General features: G+C 38.3%; 1 protein-coding gene across 6 annotated transcripts; it reads right to left on the bottom strand.

Annotated features, from left to right (window-relative positions):
- Window positions 1-463: 463 nt before the first annotated feature.
- elovl1b (ELOVL fatty acid elongase 1b) lies at window positions 464-20,182 on the bottom strand. 6 transcript variants are annotated; one of them, XM_088425588.1, is made up of 11 exons: window positions 20,022-20,180; window positions 9,926-10,005; window positions 9,735-9,806; window positions 9,534-9,649; window positions 5,036-5,129; window positions 4,377-4,567; window positions 4,204-4,284; window positions 2,693-2,749; window positions 2,509-2,614; window positions 1,532-1,668; window positions 464-1,240 (listed from the first exon to the last, which is right to left on the bottom strand). In XM_088425588.1, exons 5-11 carry the CDS (start codon window positions 5,103-5,105, stop codon window positions 914-916), a joined length of 969 nt encoding a protein of 322 aa, XP_088281714.1. In that variant the 5' UTR covers window positions 5,106-5,129; window positions 9,534-9,649; window positions 9,735-9,806; window positions 9,926-10,005; window positions 20,022-20,180; the 3' UTR covers window positions 464-913. The 6 variants fall into 6 exon arrangements, with proteins under 6 accessions (XP_088281714.1, XP_088281713.1, XP_088281715.1 ...); XM_088425587.1 differs by having other exon boundaries at window positions 9,735-9,837; XM_088425589.1 differs by lacking the exons at window positions 9,926-10,005; window positions 20,022-20,180 and adding an exon at window positions 7,005-7,102 and having other exon boundaries at window positions 9,735-9,919.
- Window positions 20,183-21,598: the final 1,416 nt, after the last annotated feature.

The following is a 21,598-nucleotide window of genomic DNA, read 5'->3' on the forward strand; positions in this document are numbered from 1 at the left end:
TTGAATTTCGTAAAACAAACTCCAAACACTTAAAACTGATTTAGCAGTATATCAAAAGGCAACCTGAGCACAAACACCTTCGTAGTCATTTGAACTGACCTTGAGCATCCAAAATTTTAACCTCCCTTCCCTTATTTTCTATATACGTATTGTCTCATTAGCTGGACGCAAAAGGAGATAAGCGGCCTATTCTCTGTCAATGAACCAGCTGAACCGAGGGGGTGTTGCGACTTGTCCGCCGCTCCAACAAAGCAGAATGCGTCGCTTGTGTAACTCCTACAAGCGGGCGTCACATTCTTTGCATAACCCAAGCGAGAGGCACAAGACAAGCACATGCTTTTCTTCTTTGTTGCAACGCAACGCCGTTGTCACACACTGGCGTGATGATGACACGATGGCCACGCAACAATCTGGTCGCGTCAAATGGAAATCGAAAAGCAGAATAAGAAGCACGGGCCCGAGATTATTTATGGCGTGGTTTATTGGCGTTTTATTATTAAATACACAATTTAGAAAGTAGAAAGCCTAACCAATACAATTAGTTCTTTTGTTGTAAAAATATTTACAGATAAAAGTATTTTCAAGTCTTCTGTCCAGTCATCTGTCCACAAAGGGGTGATATGAGGACAACTCCTAAAAAGTGAAAGGCAACCAGTGTGATACTAAACCTGCACGTCAGTGAATATCTTCTCTTCATACATTGTGCTTTCCCCTAAATCTCAGAGAGACAACTGAACCAACCAGACGTGGAATCCCCCTTTGTGGAAGTCGTGGACCGCGTTACGCCCATCCCTCCTGAGTTTCACAGACAAAACTAAAAAACTGGACAAGAAACGCAGCCAAAATCATCTTTGGAATCCGTGCGACGGCTTCGCGAGGTCATACTTTTTGGGGGTTTTCCTTTCCCGTTGCCCTAGGCCTTCTTCATTTTGCCCATGGGGGCGCTGCCGTTTTCGTGGTGGGACGTGCCCTTGCTCATGCCGTGTTTGACGCCGTTCTCATGGTGCTTGCCGTTGGCGTACACGGCGGCGCTGCTGGCCGTTCCGTTCTGAGACGGCGCGAGGTGCTGCTTGGGCAGCCGCTTGCCCTTGACGTACGCCTGCACCCAGAAGTTGGAGAAGAGCACGAAGAAGAAGGTGCCGTACATCCACACCAAGTGGATGATGATGGGGAACTGGTAGTCGCAACTTTCCATGAAGTAATACTGAGTCGCGTGGAGGGATACCAGGACAAACTGGGTCTGGCGGGGAGGAAAAAAAAGCAAAACCAAATGTTGAAACGGTGAAAAAGATAAAGGTCAACAAAAAGAAGATCTGAAAAAATGAGAAAATTGGGGAAAAAACATGAAGAATCGTAAACAAAAAAAAATGCAGGAAAGGGAAAAATTAAGGGAAAAAGCGATTCTGAAATCAAGTTAAAATTTTTTTTTTTTTAAAAGTGAGAGGGAAAAAAAAAAACAATGAACAGAAATTGAAAAGAAAAAAAAAAAACAACAGATAGGAAGAAAGAAAATCTTCAAAACTATACATACGAGCTGAATGGCTGTCATGTATTTCTTCCACCAAAGGAACTTCTGGAAGCGAGGTCCGGCGGCAGCCAGGAAGTAATAGAAATACATGATAACGTGGACGGAAGAATTCACCATGGCGTGGAAGGATCCCATTCCGCCTGAGGTGGAAGCGCACATCACATGAGGCGGGTTTTCCCCCAAACGAGATGGGGCCCACGAGAAAAACGTCACGGCGCACGACCCAACCAAAATCCCACCAAAAGACGTCAAAACAACTTTGGTTGCTTTTGCCCTACTGAAGCATTTGGCTCTATACGAACGGGCATTATTGTTCAAAATCCTTCACAACTCTTCCCGCCGCTTTGCTCAGCACTTACGTCGTGGATAAATCCAAACGAACTTCCTTCCTATCCGTGCGCACCTGGCCGTGGAACAGCTGAGCGGTTCATTGTCCCGCGGTACTGGAAATGCCTCCAACCATAAAAGTCCATTTTACAGACATGAATTTATTTTACCGTGTGCTTCATCTAGCCAAAGGTCAATTACTCCGCTTGTGTGAAAGTGATGACAGCCGTGCATTTTGAATTTAACGTTTTTACCCGGTGACTGATTAGTAGCGGTCCCGCGGTGGAACATTTGAAGAGCGTAATGGTAAACCATGAGACAAGATCGACGGTTTGCAATGAAGACATCATTTCAAACATGGACACCTCAGCAGGCACATCCATCCACAAGCTAGATTGAAGTTTCTGATACATTCCATACATCCATTCTAAAACAGTCACCTATGATGTATTTCTAGGGACTAAGCCACAGCGAAGGACATTCTTTTCCCCTGGACAAAATGGCGAATGGACATACCACGTTTTCATCAGACTAAAAACAGTTAGCATTAGCCAGAGACAAAGGCTCTTTGACGAGATGGCAAACGACTGGTATGCAAGGTAGCGTGCGGTCACGTCCTGGACGGGAGCCGGCTCCAGTACGTGTGTACTCACCGGGAGCGTAGCCAACTCCCCACCACCAGGTCCAGGGCATGAAGGAGTGATGGAAGATGTGTAGGAAGGTGATCTGCCCGCTCTTTTTTCTCAACACGAAAAAGATCTATCAAAAAAAAAAAAAAAAAGTTAATTTGACGCCAAACTCGGGGTCAGTGGGAAATTAATCAAATGAGCGACTTACGGTGTCCATGAGCTCAATGATTTTAGAGAACCAAAACAGCCAGGCCGCGTCCACCATCTGAAAGGAAAAACAGCTTATAATTAACTCAGTCATTCAATCATTTACCTTGAAGAATGGAAAAGTATACAGGCAATTTGATAGTTATCAGTATCAAATATTGGTATTATGGCATTCCAAACTGAGTACTCTCCTCCGTGTCATGTCATTACTGCATTGTTGAATGACTAACCGGAACATAGTTTATTACATACAACATAAGGCCACTTAACGATACACCATCCTGATACTCAGCGGATTTAATTAACGCCTTAGTCGTTTAACTATACAAAAAAGTAAAAACAAGTAAGGAAAAAGTACCACAATTCCCCAAATAAGACTTTTTATTTTCCAACCAATATTTGAGGATAACTGGATAATGCGCAACTTCGGGTTTTTATGGTAAAATGAACTCAAGATGTGTCGCAAGGAAAAACAACTGCTTTGAGCGCATTCAACGTTACACTGGCGAAGCGTTCACCAACCGCTCACAATGTGGGAAATCTGAAACACACTTGGTGCGTCTTATAAACGGTAACATCAAAAATAACAGAAGTTGCCATCAAAATTAAGTGTGCGTCTTATATTTGGGGAATTACGGTAATGGTTATTCAGTAGCATTCTTGAAAAAAATATTAAGTGTTTGATTTACAAACGAGAATTGTACATTTAGATTTGAAATAAAGTAATCAAAAACCATTTATTATTAATGGTAATGTAGGACTATTTTGGTATCATAGGTTAAGGTTCAACTGCAGTTCACACTCTAACCAATAGAAAATGTAATCGTTATGGTCAGGACATCAATTATTGATATTAAACCGTTACGTATGTGTGAGATAAATAGTAGTGTTTTTACCTTAAATGGTAATCGCTGAAGGGCTAATGCTAATTCCAAAAGCTAACCAGTTAGCATAGACAAATATTTTTCCTGACTCAATCATATGTATAGAAAATGAATGATCAAAAGTAGATAGTTATTACTTTAAATGGTAATTGCTGGTGGGCTAATGCTAATCGCAAAAGCTAACAAGTTAGCATAAACAAACGCGTCCTCTCTAATTACTCATATGTATAGAAAATAAATGAAAAGTTACTGTATTTCCAACTGAAAGGTTACTGTATTTCCAACTCCTACACCCCTTTAACTTCAGTTAAAAAAAATTACATTAGAATAACAAATTTCAAAATTATTTAATAGTGACATCCCTACCTACACTGTAGCTGCATGTTTGTTCACCTACGCTTAGCATTTTTTGAGGGAGGCGCACCCTCTGGGCACCTTTCACGCGATGTCAACATTAATTGTGACTTGTGCACGTGTTGTTGTACTCTGTTGTGTCAACATTGTATGTATTATCACAATAAACACCAACAATTGTCGTGGTCGGATAAAAAAAAAAACAAAAGAAAAGGAGGGACTGAGGAACAGACCATAGAAAGCAGCAGACAAGATCTGCTGCTGTCCAGCTTACTCTAAGTGCTTGAGGGCCGTTGGACACATCGATTGCGTCGCATCGCCAAGTGTACGTCGTGGCCCACCCAGACATCAAGAACTAAAAACGACAAATACAAATTTGGGCTCGACATGTTGGAATAACTTTGAAAATACAACTTTAGCGGGGTTGAGGAAGAAAAGCGGACTCGCCTCATACACAATGTATATTGACAGCGCCACTAGCGCAAAATTATAGACGATCATGGCTTCCTTCAGCTGGAAGGGCTTTCGGTTGGCCATGATGTGAGGGCCCAGGTACAGTACGAAGAACAGGTAGCACAGCAAAATCACAGTCATGGGAATAGGACTCTGCATCAGGAAATGATTCTTCAGTCGGGGATCTGGAAAGGGAATATTACATTGCACGCCATTTTGACTCAATTGCTACAGGATGTCATTTAGTAACATCACTTTCACACTCTCGGCGGAACCACATCCGTAATTATGTTCGTCTTTACAATCTGTTTAAAAAAACAAAAACGTTTACTCAAAATGTGGCAACAGATTGGAAGCAAAATTTAAATTTCGCTGCTTGGTTTTGAGTGATTAAAAGAGACTTAATTATAATGAGTAGCTTTGAATAATAATAAATAAAAAAAAACTGATGAATTTATTTTTAATGACCTTGTTGATGTGTAATTAAATATTTTTTGTAATTCAGACTATCTTTCATAAACAATTTTGTTCAGGGGTTAACTCCTTTTATATTCTATTCAAAGCTAACTCAAATGCATAGTACTTAAGTGTGTATTTGTAATATTTTAATTCATAACACTGCTTGTATGGTTACTTAAAAAGAAAAGACTGACCAACTCCTGCTACGAGGTAGTCATAGATTTCCATGGCATGTGAGCCAAACTCCTTCAACTCCTGCAGCATTTTGCTGTTTTTCTAACCAGTTACCTGCAAAACAAAAGTGGGAAAAAAGCACATGAACTCATAAACCTCACTATTATTATTACATACACAAATCAACACCACAAATCCAAAAAAACCCCACAGTTTGACTTTTTTTCATATTGCACATTTATTTCGATGATGGAACTTTCCGTTTCCTTCGTAGAACCTTGTGACGCGTTTGGCAGTCTGCACGAGTTTGTGAATCATTAAAAAAAAAGAAAAAAAAAAAGATGTTACTTCTTACTCAACACTGCAATTTCCACAGGAAATTAAACAGCACACTGAAGTGAAAGAATTCACCAACATGCGTTACTACACCACCAGAGAACTAAAAAAAAAAAAGCCACTCAAAGAAAGGCGCTGAATTTTTGGACAAAATTGTAATTTCACCCAAGGCAAGCGCTTCCTCAGGATGCCTGGCTCTGCTCATGCGACATGGCCTGACATCAGACGAGGAGGGGTCATGTGACAAGTGGGCCGGCTTTCCTCACGGCGGCCCTCCTGGCTGCTTCCTCACTCCTCAATACCAACAATTGTTCACACTCGGCCGGCCTGAACTGAAACTTACGTTACTCCAGCCTTACACAGTCTGAACGAGTGTAATTACGAATTTGGGAAGCATGCACGCAGGAATTTTGCCAGTACTGTAAACGCTGCTGGCGACTGGATCAAATGGGGCGTGTTTTCTTTGAAAAGTGGAGCCGGAGAGTGCCATTGTTTGATTTACAATCAACAATGACCGAGCGCACAAGCGCAGCCCTCCTTGAGCTAATATCATTACAAGCAGATACGTTGCCAGGAAAGAACGCAAACAAAGGTGGGTTAAGTATTTACCTTAGATAGGGTTTAACTTAAGATTTGGAACGAAAAGCCTACAGCCACACATTCAGCATAGAACGCCTTGGGCATCAAATTGTGAGCTAACAAGATGGTTTCAAAGTAAACTGATAAATATAATCTAAGAGAATTAAACATTTGAAACAACAACAAAGCCCTAGGTCATTTATCTTACTGATAACCAAAAAAAAAAAAAAAAGGTTAACGAACACCATCAGTGTCACAATGTTTAATCCTTATACTCATTTAGTGCCATTTTTTTAAAAGTAAATAACTAAATGGGATTGTATGTGTGGGATTATATTAATAATAATGGGATTGTATGAGGTCAGCAATTTTAGACCACCAACAGTGGAGAAACACATGTAGACAGAAATTAACAAAAAACTCAACCCCCCATCTTTTTGGAAGGTTACGATTTCATTGATTTTTATTGGCATAAACTCAAAATGTTTTGTAGGATTAACGTGCAAAATGTTCAGACAATAATATATACGGATTGTAAATCAGTTTGAATGTAAAGTTAATATTCATAGCTTGTGCAAAAAAAAATAAATAAATACTTGAGACAGAATGTCTGGACACTTAAAAAATGTTATGGGATTGGTGAAGTTAAGCTATATAAATGGCGGAGAACCACATATGATTCAATAACACAGGTAGGGCTGGGCGATATGGCCAAAAAATTAAATATTCCCCCCAGGCATTGTGGAAATTACATTTTTGATTTAAGGAATAAATCCAACATGAGTGGGATGCAATTAACATCGCAGTCTTGCCGAGTCAAAACAACAAAAGCGGACACAAACGAAACAGCTGGATCTCAGAAGACAATTTAAAAAAAAAAAAAAAACTCTCAAAACATCCAAGTCTGCCTCTACAAAGCCAACCTTCATTTTAAGAAACACCTAAGTCAGTCATTTCTCCCGCTGACTCGACGAAACTTGTTTGGACGGCGGTTTCGTCCGAGCGTTATCGCAAACGGCGGTGTGTTGTGTAGCACTGCAAGATCAGATAAATGACATTTCACAAAAGTCTTACACAAAAAGCTGAGGCTGTTTTTGAGCAATGGCGAGCTATTTGGGGCGGGGGCTTCGCATTTCAGTAAGTGCACCCTCATGTCACTTCACGGTCTTGTTCTGAGGAAAAATGCTGAATAGTTAAGTTTGAGCAGATGATCAATCATCATCTGCTCAGGCAACAAACTCATACTTTCAAATGTGGAGAAAACACACATACCGAAGAGGTCCAGAAGAAAGGAAGTACCTTTTATAACTGGGACTTATCTAGACTTTATATTTTTTAACATATTTGTTGTTCTCTGCAGTTCTGACTTTAGTATTGTTAAGTAGCTGAAATTCTCTGCCGCCCATTCACGCAAAAAAAAAAAAAAAAAGAAAACAGATTTACAGATCGCTCAACCATGACAACCAGAAGCAAAGGTGGGGAAAAACAATATGCATGTCACCTGACAACCAGACAGAGCGCAAAGTGGAAGGAAATTGAACTGCCAGCTTTGCACCTTGATGAAAACCAAACAACTCGCTATTGACAACAAATTCAATGGCTCCTTTTTCCACAACAGCAGCAGCTATCCTCACCTTTAATTATACACACACACTGAATTGTAAAGCCAGTGACTTAAGTCAGTCAGCAATTGAATATTAAATGACGGTAAGATTTTTCCCATCTCAAAACGAAAATTAGATACTTGGTCCTTTTGAATATAACTATTATGTATTGCTGTATGGACAAAGTTGATATGGAATCAAACAAATGATTGAACGAATAAACATGCTGTTGATTTCAGCAAAAAGTTCATATTTTTCAAAGCTATAATTATCGCTGTGCAATTGTAAATTTGATGTGCCCGATTGTCCAGCGGCTCTCAAAGGGAAGTATGTGAAGGCACTTCAGGTGGCACATGAGATTTTAACAAGGTCTCTGCAGGTACTATATCAGCGAATCTAATTTAATGCTGCATTGCAAAAAGTTTTGTTGTTTTTTCCCCAAATTAAGAGCAGATTAATTGGAAAATGAATAAATTTCTTCCTAAACATTACAATGACTCCTTCACAAAGCCTTCATTATAGTTATGTGCATTGTCATTAGCCATGCAATTTTCTGCTCGATCAGCCAAAAATCAAAACAAATGGTGTTCCATTTTCAGGGATTATAGAATAAAATACACCAAAAAGATGCAACTAAAAATGTAGTTCCAGTCAAAGAAATGACACTTCTTTTTTCACTTCATCCAAAAGGCTTTGTGCAAGTTTGAGTGAAAATATTTCCAAGTGGATATTTCCATCCTTCCATTTTCTAGAGCCGCTTATCCTCACAAGAGTCGCAGGGTTGCTGCTGCCTATCCCAGCTGGCTTCGGGCAGTATGCGGTGGAGACCCTGAACTGGTCGCCGGCCAATTGCGGGGCACACAGTGACGAACAACCATTCACGCACCCAATCGCACCTAAGGACAATTTTGTATGTCCAATACACCTGCCATGCATGTTTTTGGAGTGTGGGAGGAAGCCCGAGTGCTCGGAGGGAACCCACGCAGGCTCTGGGAGAATATGCAAACTCCACACAGAAAGACCAGAACGCGGTGGATTGAACTCCGGTCCTTTTAACTGTGAGGCGGATGTGCTACTCACTGCGCCACCGAGCCACGCAGTGGATATATGAAGAGGAAAAAAAAAAAAAGATTGAAAAGCACTGCACAGGTCTGAATTGGGCCCAGTTGAAAACAAACGACTTGTTAATGTTCCGAACTCCAGTTTCTACAGCAATGGTTTACTGAGCAGGTCAGGGCTGCCTGGGGGGTGTGCCACAGCATGGATAAAGCCCAATTTGCAATTCTTGACGTCACGTTCTTCTTTGAAAGCAAGTTGAAAAGGAATTTGATGCTTTAAGTCAAGTTGTGCACACTCCACAATGTATCCCAATTGCATCAGAAGCTAATTAATCAGCAAATCAAGAGAGAAATCTTAATGAGTCAGTTGATAACATTACTCAGTGGCAACCCAATAAAAAGTCCCCCATTTTGTGAAGAAACACCACATCTGAGGACAAACTTCCTCAATAGTGCAAAATGAGTACCATAAAGCGTGTAATTTTTTATCCAACCTACATTACGCTAACAAATGAGCTCCATAGCATTTTTAGTCAGCGCCCCAACCAGAAAAACTACACTACTACATTATAGTCACATAACTGATTGTTGACAGATTTTTTGCATTCACAACATGGCTCGTTTGCATCTAATGAAGGAAACAAAGTGGAGCTCTCTCTGTTCGAAGTCAATGAATCACAGGATGGAAAAAGGTGGGAAGAGTTAATGATGAACAGGGAGAAGGGATGAGGGTGTATTGTAAAACAAAACAAAAAAAAGAGGAACACCCAACATACAAGGTGAAGCAGAAGGCCAACCAATAAAAAAACGTAACCAACAGAAGCAGAGTGAAGATTTAAATAAACCCAACTTGGCGAAAACAAAATGAAAATGAAATAAAACCATGTCGCTCGAGTACCAGTGCGCACCAAGTTCATTCAAATAAAAAGTGAAGGACTTACCCAGCTGAGAAAAGCGGAATTTCCAGCTTCGGAAAACTGAAGCCAGCTTTGAGAGAATCCTCTTGGGGAGCCTCTCTCTCTCTCTCTCTCCGAGAGAAGTGTGAAACGAGTGGAAGCTGCAGTACGACGAAGGAGAGAATGAGCGAGTGTGTGCAATGGAGGGGAGGGAAAGAGGGAATGAAAAAAGAAAAATCAACCGACCGACGTGACTGGTACAGCCGTCTTGCCGATCTCCACCCTCCCTGACTCACCCCGGTGGATGAATAACCAGCACTGAAAAACGGAAACGGGAGGGAGAGAGAGGCTGAGAAGGGCAGTCGGAAGAGAGAGAGGGAGAGAGAGTTGCGAGATGTGTGAGGTTATAGCGGCGCGGACCCTATTTAAACGCGCACCTTGCCAAATGAAGGGGGACCTCGGTCTGACTTCCAGCGCTACTCCCCTCCCACCGCTCAACGACTCTCCTGGCCACACCCTACCCACACACACACACACACACACACACACACACACACACACACACACACATTAACGTATTCACATGGAAACATGGCTCTCAAGTTGCCCTGTTTGTCCTCTACGGGGTGGGGAGATGACATTATTCAGACGGAGGGGGCGAGGAATCAATGGCACCGACTATCATGAAAGCCGGCCATTGTTCTATGTTATTGCAGCTTTCGCTTTGCGAGTAATGGCTGAACAATTCATTAATAGGTGCAACGATTTGTGGAGTTAAAAACTAGTTAATATAAATATTATATATAAATAAATATTATAAATAAATAAATATTATAAATATATTATAAATAAATATTAAATACAAAGTTAATATAAATTCAGTTGCAGATCTTAAATTGTGCAAATCCTCAGAAGTTCAGCGTCTTAACACTGCTTCCATAATTTTTTATGTGTACAGTCCAAATCAATAAACGAAGCAAAAAAAAACAAAAAAACAAAACAAAACTAAAAAACAAACAAAAAAAAACATTTTATCTTCTGCGCTGTCAACTGGGGGAAAGGAAAAACTATGGGAACCATTTTAAAATTAAGGTATGGGTATTGAAACTTGTAAAATTCCGATTGAGGAAAAAAAAAAAGATTACTTCGATTTGCTAAAGTTTGTAGAGCGGTACAAGATTTCATTTTACAGATTAGCGATTAAAGACACCCTTATCGGGCAGATATTTGATTCAAAAAGTCAAGTCAGAAACTTTCAACAAAACAAAAAACATGAATGTTGAACATTAAAACAAACCTATTGATTGATTAGTTAATAATGGACTGATCATTTAATGATATCATTTGCAGCCCTAACTTTACATTAATTTGCATTATATCTGACTATTTTAAACACGGTGTAGCGGTATTATCAATGATTTTCAACCACATTTGCGTCATGTGTCAACAACTCATTTGTATACTGTATGATAAGTCACAAAACAATCCTTCTAGTGACAAATAAAAGAGTATAACAGCAAATCACACGGAATAAATTCATATGATCATTTTTTGAATTTTTCTGACCAACATTTTTTAGTCGCGCACTTGGTATACAATCATAGTCAAAACAAAACTTTGCTGCGTCGCACGCTCGTTTACGTTATCAGGGAGGAGGAAACAAAAATAAAATAAAAGCAACTTCATACCTGGGCGCCATCGCCTACCAAGCACGCTGTTTAATCAAGGGCTGGTAAGCACGGTGGATGACATCAGATACTTAACCACTTGAACGGGAAATGAGAATACCTCAAATTCTTTTTGTTAGTACATCATTACTCATCAGCAAAGTTACTTCTTAAAATGTGACTTCACAGCCACACCCTTATGTTGTCAGAGCCTAAATGTTAAACAGTAGTAGTCATGTCATATAATAGCAATAGTAACATTATCCAATTGTGACTCTTAAATAAGAGAACTGAAATAGCCGGTGTGAGGAACAATGCACAACCGAGGAATTTCATCCACAAGATCATCAAGCGTCGCCTCTGCGGGCCATTTTTTGAGGGAGGGGTGGGGCTGCAAATGCTCAATACGGTAGCTAGTAAAAATAGATAAATAAATAAACAATACAGCACTTTCATGTAAACACAGCTGGACTTGACGAAAACAAAGTGCAGCGGCGCACAAGTGCAACAGACCGCCTGGGCTGGTTTGACTTGTCACTCAAGCCCCGTTGGGGTGCGGGTGGGTAGGGGTGGCGTGGCAGCAGTCCAGCGCCCCTCCTCCCTTCAAATACCACAGCACACCTGACAGCAAAATACATCATCGACCTGGGCCGCCGTTACTGACAGTACCATTTGAGAAATGATTGTCATCTGGCCCCGTGAGGCCAACGCCTCGTCAAATAAGGACCTTATAATTGAAGGCTTTACGCAGGAAGCGGAAATGAAAATTATTTAGGTTTAGTTTAGAAGGAAGAGCTCCTCTGGAAAGTCAAGTCACCTAACCTTGACGCCAACTTTTCTTCGCCTTTGTTGGACGACGTCCTCGGTATTCTCTTCCTTTGCGACATAAGAAAAGAACAATTTTTCAAACAACTTCACTTTTCCTAAATGACGCCATTGTGTGGCGGAAAGTATTGCTGATGTAAATCTGTTTGGTGAAGTTTTTAACTGCAAAGCTATCCATTGAATAATAACATGAAAGTTCCTTAAAAAAATATATATTATGGATTCAACGTATGAATTCATTTAAACTATTGAAAAAAATACATGCACAGAAATTTGCCTGTGCTAACCGGTTAGCAATCGGAATCAGCATAAGTGCATTAACGAATGCCATTTAAGGTCAAATACCAACAAACATTTAGTTCACTTTAATATTATGAATACACTGCACAGCAACAGCGTTCTTAAAGTCACTTGACCATGCAAGAGTTGCCTTGGAGTTGCCTGTAACTTACGACAAGGTCATTAGCTTCCTATTAGTCCTTTTCTGCTACAGCTTCTTGATGCTTGACTTGGAAGAAAAAGAAAAAGCAAGTAGTATTGAAATCGAAATATCTGTCAGATAAATTACAATTAGTATATTTTTTTCCTAATATCGCTTGTTCATTCCTATCACCAAGTACTTTGATGCTTTAAATGTTGCTGCTGAAAATAATTGTGGGCAATAAGCTTTCATAAAGGTTGGCCTGGAGTAACATTGCTATAGATGCCTTCAGGGTTGCATATAGGCAACTGATCCTATTCTAAGAGTACTTCCGGTTCATCTCGCTCGATAGGATCAGGAAGGAAATTTCCGAGGCAGAAACAGGAATCTGGAGAGGCCCCAGGACTGAATATTTACTGCCGAATAACATTCAAGGTGTCGTGAACTCACTCACTGCCATTGAGTATTACAGACATCCAAAAATAAAAACCTTTGACTGGCATTTCAATCAAAAAATGATAAAGGACGTAAATACCAGTAAAATTCCAGACAAGATGATTAACATTTGCACGCAACAATGCATCAACATCTCTAGTCACATCTAGTTTTTAACCTTTAACCTAATGTACAAATCACATCATTGGGTGTGGAGTTAAAAGCTTTTGAGTTGCTGCCACTAATAATTATCATCATAATTGGTATACAAGCCAAGCAAAACAACTCAATAATACATTTAAAACAACAAGCGTGCTGCACAAATGCGTTAAGGCAGAGAGCGCAAACAGTCATGGTCATTTTTCACCAAAGTGCAAAGAGTCAGACACCGCTGTCAAGGACTTGCTGCGCAGATCTTGTCGACGCACTCTGTGAAATACTTGCATTGCGATGATCATGGAATAAATCCAGGTTACAAAGGGACTACACAAACAAAAGTACTTCAAATAAATAATAAGCGCATGCCAAAGCCACAGGCAGTTCAAAAACATCTGACCCTGGGGCCAATCTTGTACAACAGGACATTTGCATAAGAACCTAAATTTAAAAACGAGCAAAAGAAGAAACACTGGATAACTCATCAATGAGTTACCTCGGACAAATTGTAAAATTACAAAAAATGTTAAACTTTCAGTGGGGATAAGGGTGTAACAAAAAAAATATATAATCATAAATAAATGTTTTAAAAAAAAAATAATTTGAGGAACTTGTCACATTATTTATTAAATAAATTATTATTTATTAAAATTATTAATCACCGCATCCTTGAATTGTATAACAATTGCGTCAAAAATAATTTTCGGGGAGACATACACTACATAAGACTGGACAATACATCTAATTCGATTAATTCGAATATTGGCTAAATTGTAAAATGTTTTGCGCAAAGTGAAGAAAGCTGAATGAGTTGGGTGGTGCACAAGACGTGTTTACAAAGGTTACCAACTACTTTACTGTGGCTTTTAAGCAAGTCATGCACAAACTATAATGTTAAGTTGGCCTTAAATGATTTCAAATTGGTTCACATTATTGTCTGAACATGAATAAAATCATGCATTTAAAATTTAAGGCGAGTAATGTTTATTAAAAAATTTAACAGTCCAAATTATGGTCTTTGGAGAAATTTTACTCCTTGTATGTAAACAAAAAGCTGCAGCTGTACCTTACAAGAATAGAAGAGTGTTATAGTGTCTGGAGGGATGGATGAATGAATGAATGAATGGGAATAAACAGAAATCAACGACAGAACAATGAGATCCATGTACAAGAGTTGAGGAAGCAAGAGTTACTACAATCCTCATCATACTGTAATTAAGCACAGCTCTACACAAATGCACCTCAAATGAGTTGTTAAAGTAATTTGACTTTGACAGTGTCAACACATAAAACAGAAAATACCTTTGAACACTATCTTTGGAAAGTCAGATCCCTGGAATTTGCTGTACTATTTGTGGTCATTTAAAAGAGCTATTGCAGTACAATCTTGGCGATCTGGGTGTGTACACAATGTACCATGCCGGTTGAACAAGTAAAAACAACAACAATGAACATTATTTCCAACTAATTACTTTATTAATAGTAGTACATGTATCTACATAGGGACCATTTGGCATGCATGTTTTACCAGGAGCTAGATCGCATAGATTACACACATCCGTGTGTGTGTGTGTGTGTGTGTGTGTGTGTGCAGCTAAGGTTCTCTTGTCATCATATACTGTAGAATTTACGATTACACCATTGACATGCTTGTTTAATTGTCAGAAACCATTCTCAAAGTCATAGATGGAAAAGACAAAAACAATGTTTGATGTAGTGAACAACATGCACTAGATGAAATTAACCATGTTCAAAACTCAATAAATCACAGAGTTGTGAGGGCAGGAGACATTAAGTTGCAACCTAAGGCAACCGGGGGATGGAGCCAAAGTCAAAATGAGCGGTAACAAGCCGGTGTCACTCGGCTCCTCACGTCTCAATGTCAACAAAACTTGCTCTGCCGCTTTTTTTTGCAGCTACAAGATAAGGGGGAAAAAAAAGTAGAAAAACTACCTGCTTCCCAAACACAGCCAACTCAAACATAAGAAATTAAGTAAGTTTATAAAGTCATGTTTGACACCATTTGCAAATGAGGGAATATTTTCAGGGCCAAGGTCAATACAATTAGCTGTGTTATATAATGATTTACGTGTGACTTTTATGTCATTGACATAATGGCTGAACTCTGTAAAGATGTATAAATGTAGGATTGAAGGAGTTAAAAATAGTGTAGTGGATGCACTACATTTAAGTTCAGAGTATTTACAAGAACAAATTGCAGACCAACGGTGGCGACTACTCAGTACTCAAATAGTAGTTTACTTTAACACCTCCCAAAAAAAACAACAAAAAAATCATCTTAGTGGAATGTCACAACTAGGCTGAGGACTGCAATTTTCACGTTGCTAAGTTTCATGTTTAGTGGCGGGTGGGTGTGAGGTTTTGCTGTTGTGGGTGGGCGCCGGGCAGTTAGGAAAGACCACCCACACACACCTCGCTCAGATAAGGGTGACCCTTCACCTTTACCGATCTCATTCTCCCGATGCCACACCCTTCTTCCCACCTCCACAAGTTTCTCCCCGTCTCACCAATGACTCACATTTACGGAACTTTCCACAGACGATAAAATTGCATCGCTCCATCCTTATGAATGAGCTCATGCCCTATGGCAGAGAAACTGCCTTATAGGAGACGTGAGTCAATTTGCATGATGCCGCAGACCAGATATTTGGAGGCAAACCAAAATCCTGTAAACATAGAGGCGTGTCTACTCAAAGAAACACGTTTGGATGATTTCACTGCAAGTCAGATTGGAGGACAAAGGTGAATTGCGACTTTGGCAATAGCAGGATGTGAACCAAATTGTTTGCCATAGGTGCAATTACTTAATGTGACCGTACAGTATTTTAAGCTGTTGCATTGTTTGTTCATATTTTCAAGGGGCGATTTGGAAGCAGCACATTGTTACATAATGTTTTTGTTCATTGGCACAAAAATAAACATGTAAAATGTTTTATAAAATGTCTTAAAACCCTTAATATGGCCTGACGGAGCCCCTTTCTCCTACTTTGGACTAATGTCAGTCATTTGTTGTTTTCTTTTAACTGTAGGGAGGTTTAAAGAAGAATTTAAATTTCTGGAGAGCATAATTGATTTTGAAGAATTACAATTTTTTCCCCCTTCATTGTTGCCATTATTAAATGCTCAAATAACCAATCATGGCACAAACTGCAAACCACACCAAACCAGATAAGAGCTGAGCCGCAATAGGCAACTGTAGCAACTGTACAGGAGCAATTTGCAACTTTTAAAGGAGAATGAGTAAAAAAAAAAAAAAATTGCCAAGTGTAATCTGCTCATACCGTGAGCAACCAGCAGTGATTTACATCACCAATGTTTCAAGATTACATTAGCATATCTGACCATACCACACCCGTGACAATTGTAACGCTAAATGTAAAACAATGTACTTTTATCTAAAAACATTTCGCTCACTGGACGACAAATGAAAGTGTCAAACTAACCTGGAAGACTAGTTAGATGACACAAGGCTTCTGGCATGTCTAAACCAATAATCTTCATTGTGTGCATTTTGGATTCCAAGCAAAGTGGGCTTTCATCTAATTTTCTAATGATGAACTGATTAAAAAAACAAAACAAAACAAAAACGAAAAACTAATGATTTAATCACAATGAAACTCCTTTTGTCCTAAAAATAAAAAGGCAACCATTTCCGCTATTCTTGTGGTCACGCTTGCCAAAACAAAAGAGCATGAGGATTAAGGCCACTGTGAGTTCCTGGCTGAAGAAACTACTACAATTCTTACCTGTGCTGTGTTTACACAGCAAACAGGTTAAACAATAAAAGAGTAGGCGCATACATAGACTGACCTACAACTACAGCTGGCATTGAGCTTGGTACAGTGAACATGTGGCATAGTCTCATATGTAAACAACTAATTTGTTCTGTTCTCTGTGAAATAGACAGTTTAGTAATTCAAGGGTAAGAGGCCAGATTTGGCATGCTACATGACTTTTTGTGGCCCATTAAAGCAGATCAAGTTAGATTTGCTCTTTTTTATTGTGGCAGAATATACAATATGTCCTTTAAATTTCTTCACATTTTACGGCTATTACCATTTTTTTTTTTTTTTTGGCCGAATACGACAACAGTATATTTTGGTTATCATTAGTTTGCAGGATTTCAGATTTTAAAATACATTTATTGTTAAAAAAAAAAAAAATACTAATAAAACAGTGTTATATATCACAGTAGACAATTTCGTTCCAAAGGAAAATGAGGAAAAAAAAGTCAATGCATCATACTCTCTCAAACGTTTGTTTTAATAATCAATTAGTCGAATTACCTATCTTGTCAATCAATTGGATGAAAAAGTGTTTATTTCCAATCCCTTGAAAAAAAACAAAAAACAAAATAAAAAACAGGACATTCTTTCAAATTGAGAGAGCAATAACATAAGGAAACTACGATTCATTTAGTGGTTTGAAGCCCTCAGGGTCAAGTTGCCCAAAGGTCATCAAAGGTCACCAAAATGTCACCAGACATTCGCTTGCACAGCTCATCACAAAGAACACGTTTAAAGTTTCTTCGCAACAAGAGTCTGCGGCCTCTGGCGACAACTTGGTGACCTTGAACAAACCCTGAGTAGATCTAAAGAGCCACTACCTTTGAAGAGCATTTGCCCTCCAGTGGGACAGGGGATTTACAAGGACTACAGAAATAGGAGAATGTTTACTAGTGAGAGGCTGAAATTCCAACGAGTCGGAAATCCCAAAAGAATTTTCAGGCCACATCAAACTGTATTGAAGCATCTTTTGTGGAAATAATGCAAACCCATAAATCATTCTCAAGTTGGCCCTAGCTAATTAGAGATTAATAATGACAAGCCAATAGCTTTGAACTGGTTTCCAATTTCCATTGGAGTTAACAATTGGTAGGACTCAACACAAACACTTCCGATGTTCTCATTTCCTGTCACAAGAAATTAAATCAAAGCTGTATAAAAAACGCTATATAAAAAAAAAAACAACTCATGAGCATTTGATTTTAATTGCCACAAATAAACACATTTGCTCTTAAGCAGTTATAATTGTTGGAAAGTTTTAACCTGGCAAGGATGCTCGCAAGCAGTATTATTTTATGCCAAGGTCACCTTATCTCACCTTTACAACTTCTCAAGCGAAAAGTGCAAGAGAGCTGGAGGGGGTGTGGTATTACTCCGACAGCAAAAATTCCTATTGTGAAATAAAACGATCATATCGTTTCAGCTTGACCTCCAACTAGGCTGTGGCTGCAACTCTAAAACTAGGGTCATTTAATTGAAATGTTGAGTGACAGTTTAACAACCTTAAAAAAAATTGATACAATTATATATACACTTTGTCAAATATTGATTGGTTTGTTTTCATTTGTCCCTGATTACATTTAGGAAATCCAAGGAAAAAACTCATTTAATGTTTCTCATTTAAAGTTTGATTATTTTTTTAAGCATTTCACGACAAACTTCACTATTACGCCTTATTAAAAATTTTATGGTGTGCTAAAATTTCATGGGTGTATATTCTTTTACATTTTAATGAGACTTTTCTTCTCCTCTTTGCAAATATATTCAGCTTTATTAAGCACATTGGCTTGTCCTGCGTAGGAGAGGCGCAACACTAAGAAAAAAGCTTCATATTTACTCAATTACCACAATTAGATTACAAGCAAAGCAATATTAATTCATTTTCACTCTGCTTAGTATTGAGTAAATAATTAAATGAGTGTTTTAATTATCCATTCAATATGAGTAGCTTGGAATAGAAAACAAAAGTAAATAACTTTGTGTATGTACATGTGCAATTATTTTTTCATAGGTGCTATTTAAACTTTTAAAATGTTTATAATTTATATTAACTATTATAGTTTGGGTGTCAGTTCCCTTTTGTTTTCAACAGTGTAAGCTACACATTAAATTGATAATTATAAAGGGTTTTATTGACTGCATATTTACTTTATACTACTGCTTTTAACTCATTGCCTCTGAGGAAATTTGATTTTTTTTTCTTACAGTTTATATAAATAAAGCTGCCTTGCATTTTAATATAATGGCAACTGCCGTTTGTTTGAATATACTTAATTGTTCTTCTAAAAACACAACTTATAAATAACGACATTTTTTTTTAAACAGTCTTCAAAATTTCAACTTGTCACTAGTAAATATTCTATTTCTGTAATCATCCTTGTAAATCCCCATCCCACTGGAGGGTAACTTCTTTTCCATGAATTAATAAATGTCCTTCAATGGACATTTTGCCCTGCTACTTATTTATTTCATGCAAAATCTGAAAGCATTTTCATCTTCCCAGTCCAATACTTTGGCAGTTTGCAGTGTAAACTACATGCTTAGCATAATCAAACACCACAGGCAACACACTATGCAAACCTTACAATAAATACGCTACCCGCCCTCCACTTTTAAAAGAAAATTGCCAGGTGTTAACAACTGTGTGGGGAAACAGTGTTTTGCTCGCATGAACTGGAAAAAAAAATCATCCTGAAAAAAATATACAGTATACTTTTATGTTGGCAATGAACAGAAACGCCATCCTGCAGTTCTTAAAAAAAAAGTGTGGCACCTGTACCACGTGGTTACAAACACACATCAAATACATTTACGTTCACCTTCAAAACGCGTGTGTAATCCAGAATACCAAGCTTATTTATAGATTTTGGATGATTTAATTCAACACGTCAACAAATTACCACACTTCCTACTTGCCAAACCTGCACAGCGTTCAGATGCACGGAACTTCCATCAATAAATCGATTAAAATGAGGAGGGCGTGTCTCAAGACGCGCTGTGAGCAAAAACAGGTGCAAACACACATATACATACATATTACATACATATTACATATTACAGCCACAAAATCACACGAGGCTTTACAGTCACGAAAAGCAACAGGTAAAACAAAGTTTTGAGAATTTAAAATGAGAAGCCCTGCTTGAAATTGGCGGGGCGGAAACGTAACTGCGCCCAACTCGGTACGCGGACATTTAGGAAGTATTTGGTCAAGTATACTTACCCACTGTTTTTTTTAGGAGCTTGAGGATGGAAAAAAAAACTGGCGAAGACGGTCGAAACAAGACGGTCAATTGGGCCCGAAGCGTGTGTCAAGTTGCCTCAACCTGTTTCATTTCCGCATCACTCTCTGCAGCCGAGATGATCAAAATACCTTCGATTCCGCACAGGAAGAAGGTGGAGTCACAAGCCCAGGCTCGCTTTTGAGTCGCTTCGTTTATACGTCATCAACTGACAGCTTCAACTGTGTCATAAAAAGTTGGAAGTATCAGAAACTATAGTTCATTTCATTTTGGTACTGTCCATCTGTAAGTTTGTTTAATTATGTGATTTTGTTCCAACACTATTGAAAAGGATGTCATGACAGCCTGGAAGAATGTATTATTTGGCTTTGTTGAAAGTAATATAGAAAAAAGTGAATCTATATATTTAATAAATATATGAATGTTTTTGTTAAAATATCACATTAATTGCTCCAAATCTATTCGGTGAAAACCATGGTTTAATATGTTCTCTAATGAAATAAAACAATACATTCTTTCAATGAGATGTTCAGACATTAAGAAGGAAGAATCTGCAGCTGTATCATACAAGTATATTAGAGTATTATCAAATCCGTGTGTAGAATTGAAGAAATCAAAACATTCGGCAATTCTGATCATAATTCAGCACAGCTCTACACAAATGCACATCAAACAAGTTGTTAAAGTAATATATGTCTTTCTGACAATGTCACTTAAAACAAAAACACAAAATACCTTTGAACACTATGTTCGTGAAGTCAGATCCCTGGAACGTGCTATGACTGGTAATTCAAAAGAGCTATTGCAGTACAATCTTGGTGATCTGGGTGTGTATACAATATAGCATACCCATTAAACAAGTAAAAAACAAAACAAAACAATATTTCCAATAAGTTACCATATAAAGTAGTATATAGTATAGTAATAGTGCATGTATCAACACAGTGACCATTTGACATGCATGTTGCACCAAGAGCTGGATCGCAGAGATCACACACACCCATGTGTGTGCAGGTAAGGTTCTCATGTCATCATATACTGTAGAATTTACGATTACACCATTGACATGCCTGTTAAATTGTCAGAAACCATTAGCAAAGTCATAGATGGAAAAGACAAAAACAATCTTTCATCTAGTGAACAACATGCAATAGATGAAATTAACCATGTTCAAAACTCAATAAATCTTCATGTTCCAATTCATTTTCCCTTAATCTGAAAGGAAAAACCAACAGTTCTTATCATTGAATTGTAAATAATTAATAAGAGTAGCTGATATCTAAAAATACTGTCAAAAAAAATCTAATGTACACCTTAAATGCCTTCACGTACCCCTAGCGGTATGCATACCTGCATTTGAGAATTACTGCACAAAAGTATGGGACCACCTCTGAATTTTTTCCCCGTGTATGCAAAGGTAAGCACTAATGTATAATATACTTATGCAAGTATATATATAGAAATTCATACATTTCAAGAATACATTTCATAAACAAATACATTTGGGATAAAAAGCACTAATTTTCGATAGAAAGTAACATTACATGAACCAGAAACA

Source organism: Hippichthys cyanospilos, chromosome 10 (assembly GCF_059441005.1).
Source record: "Hippichthys cyanospilos isolate Australia breed blue-spotted pipefish chromosome 10, RoL_Hcya_1.0, whole genome shotgun sequence".
Classification (NCBI taxonomy): Eukaryota; Metazoa; Chordata; class Actinopteri; order Syngnathiformes; family Syngnathidae; genus Hippichthys; species Hippichthys cyanospilos.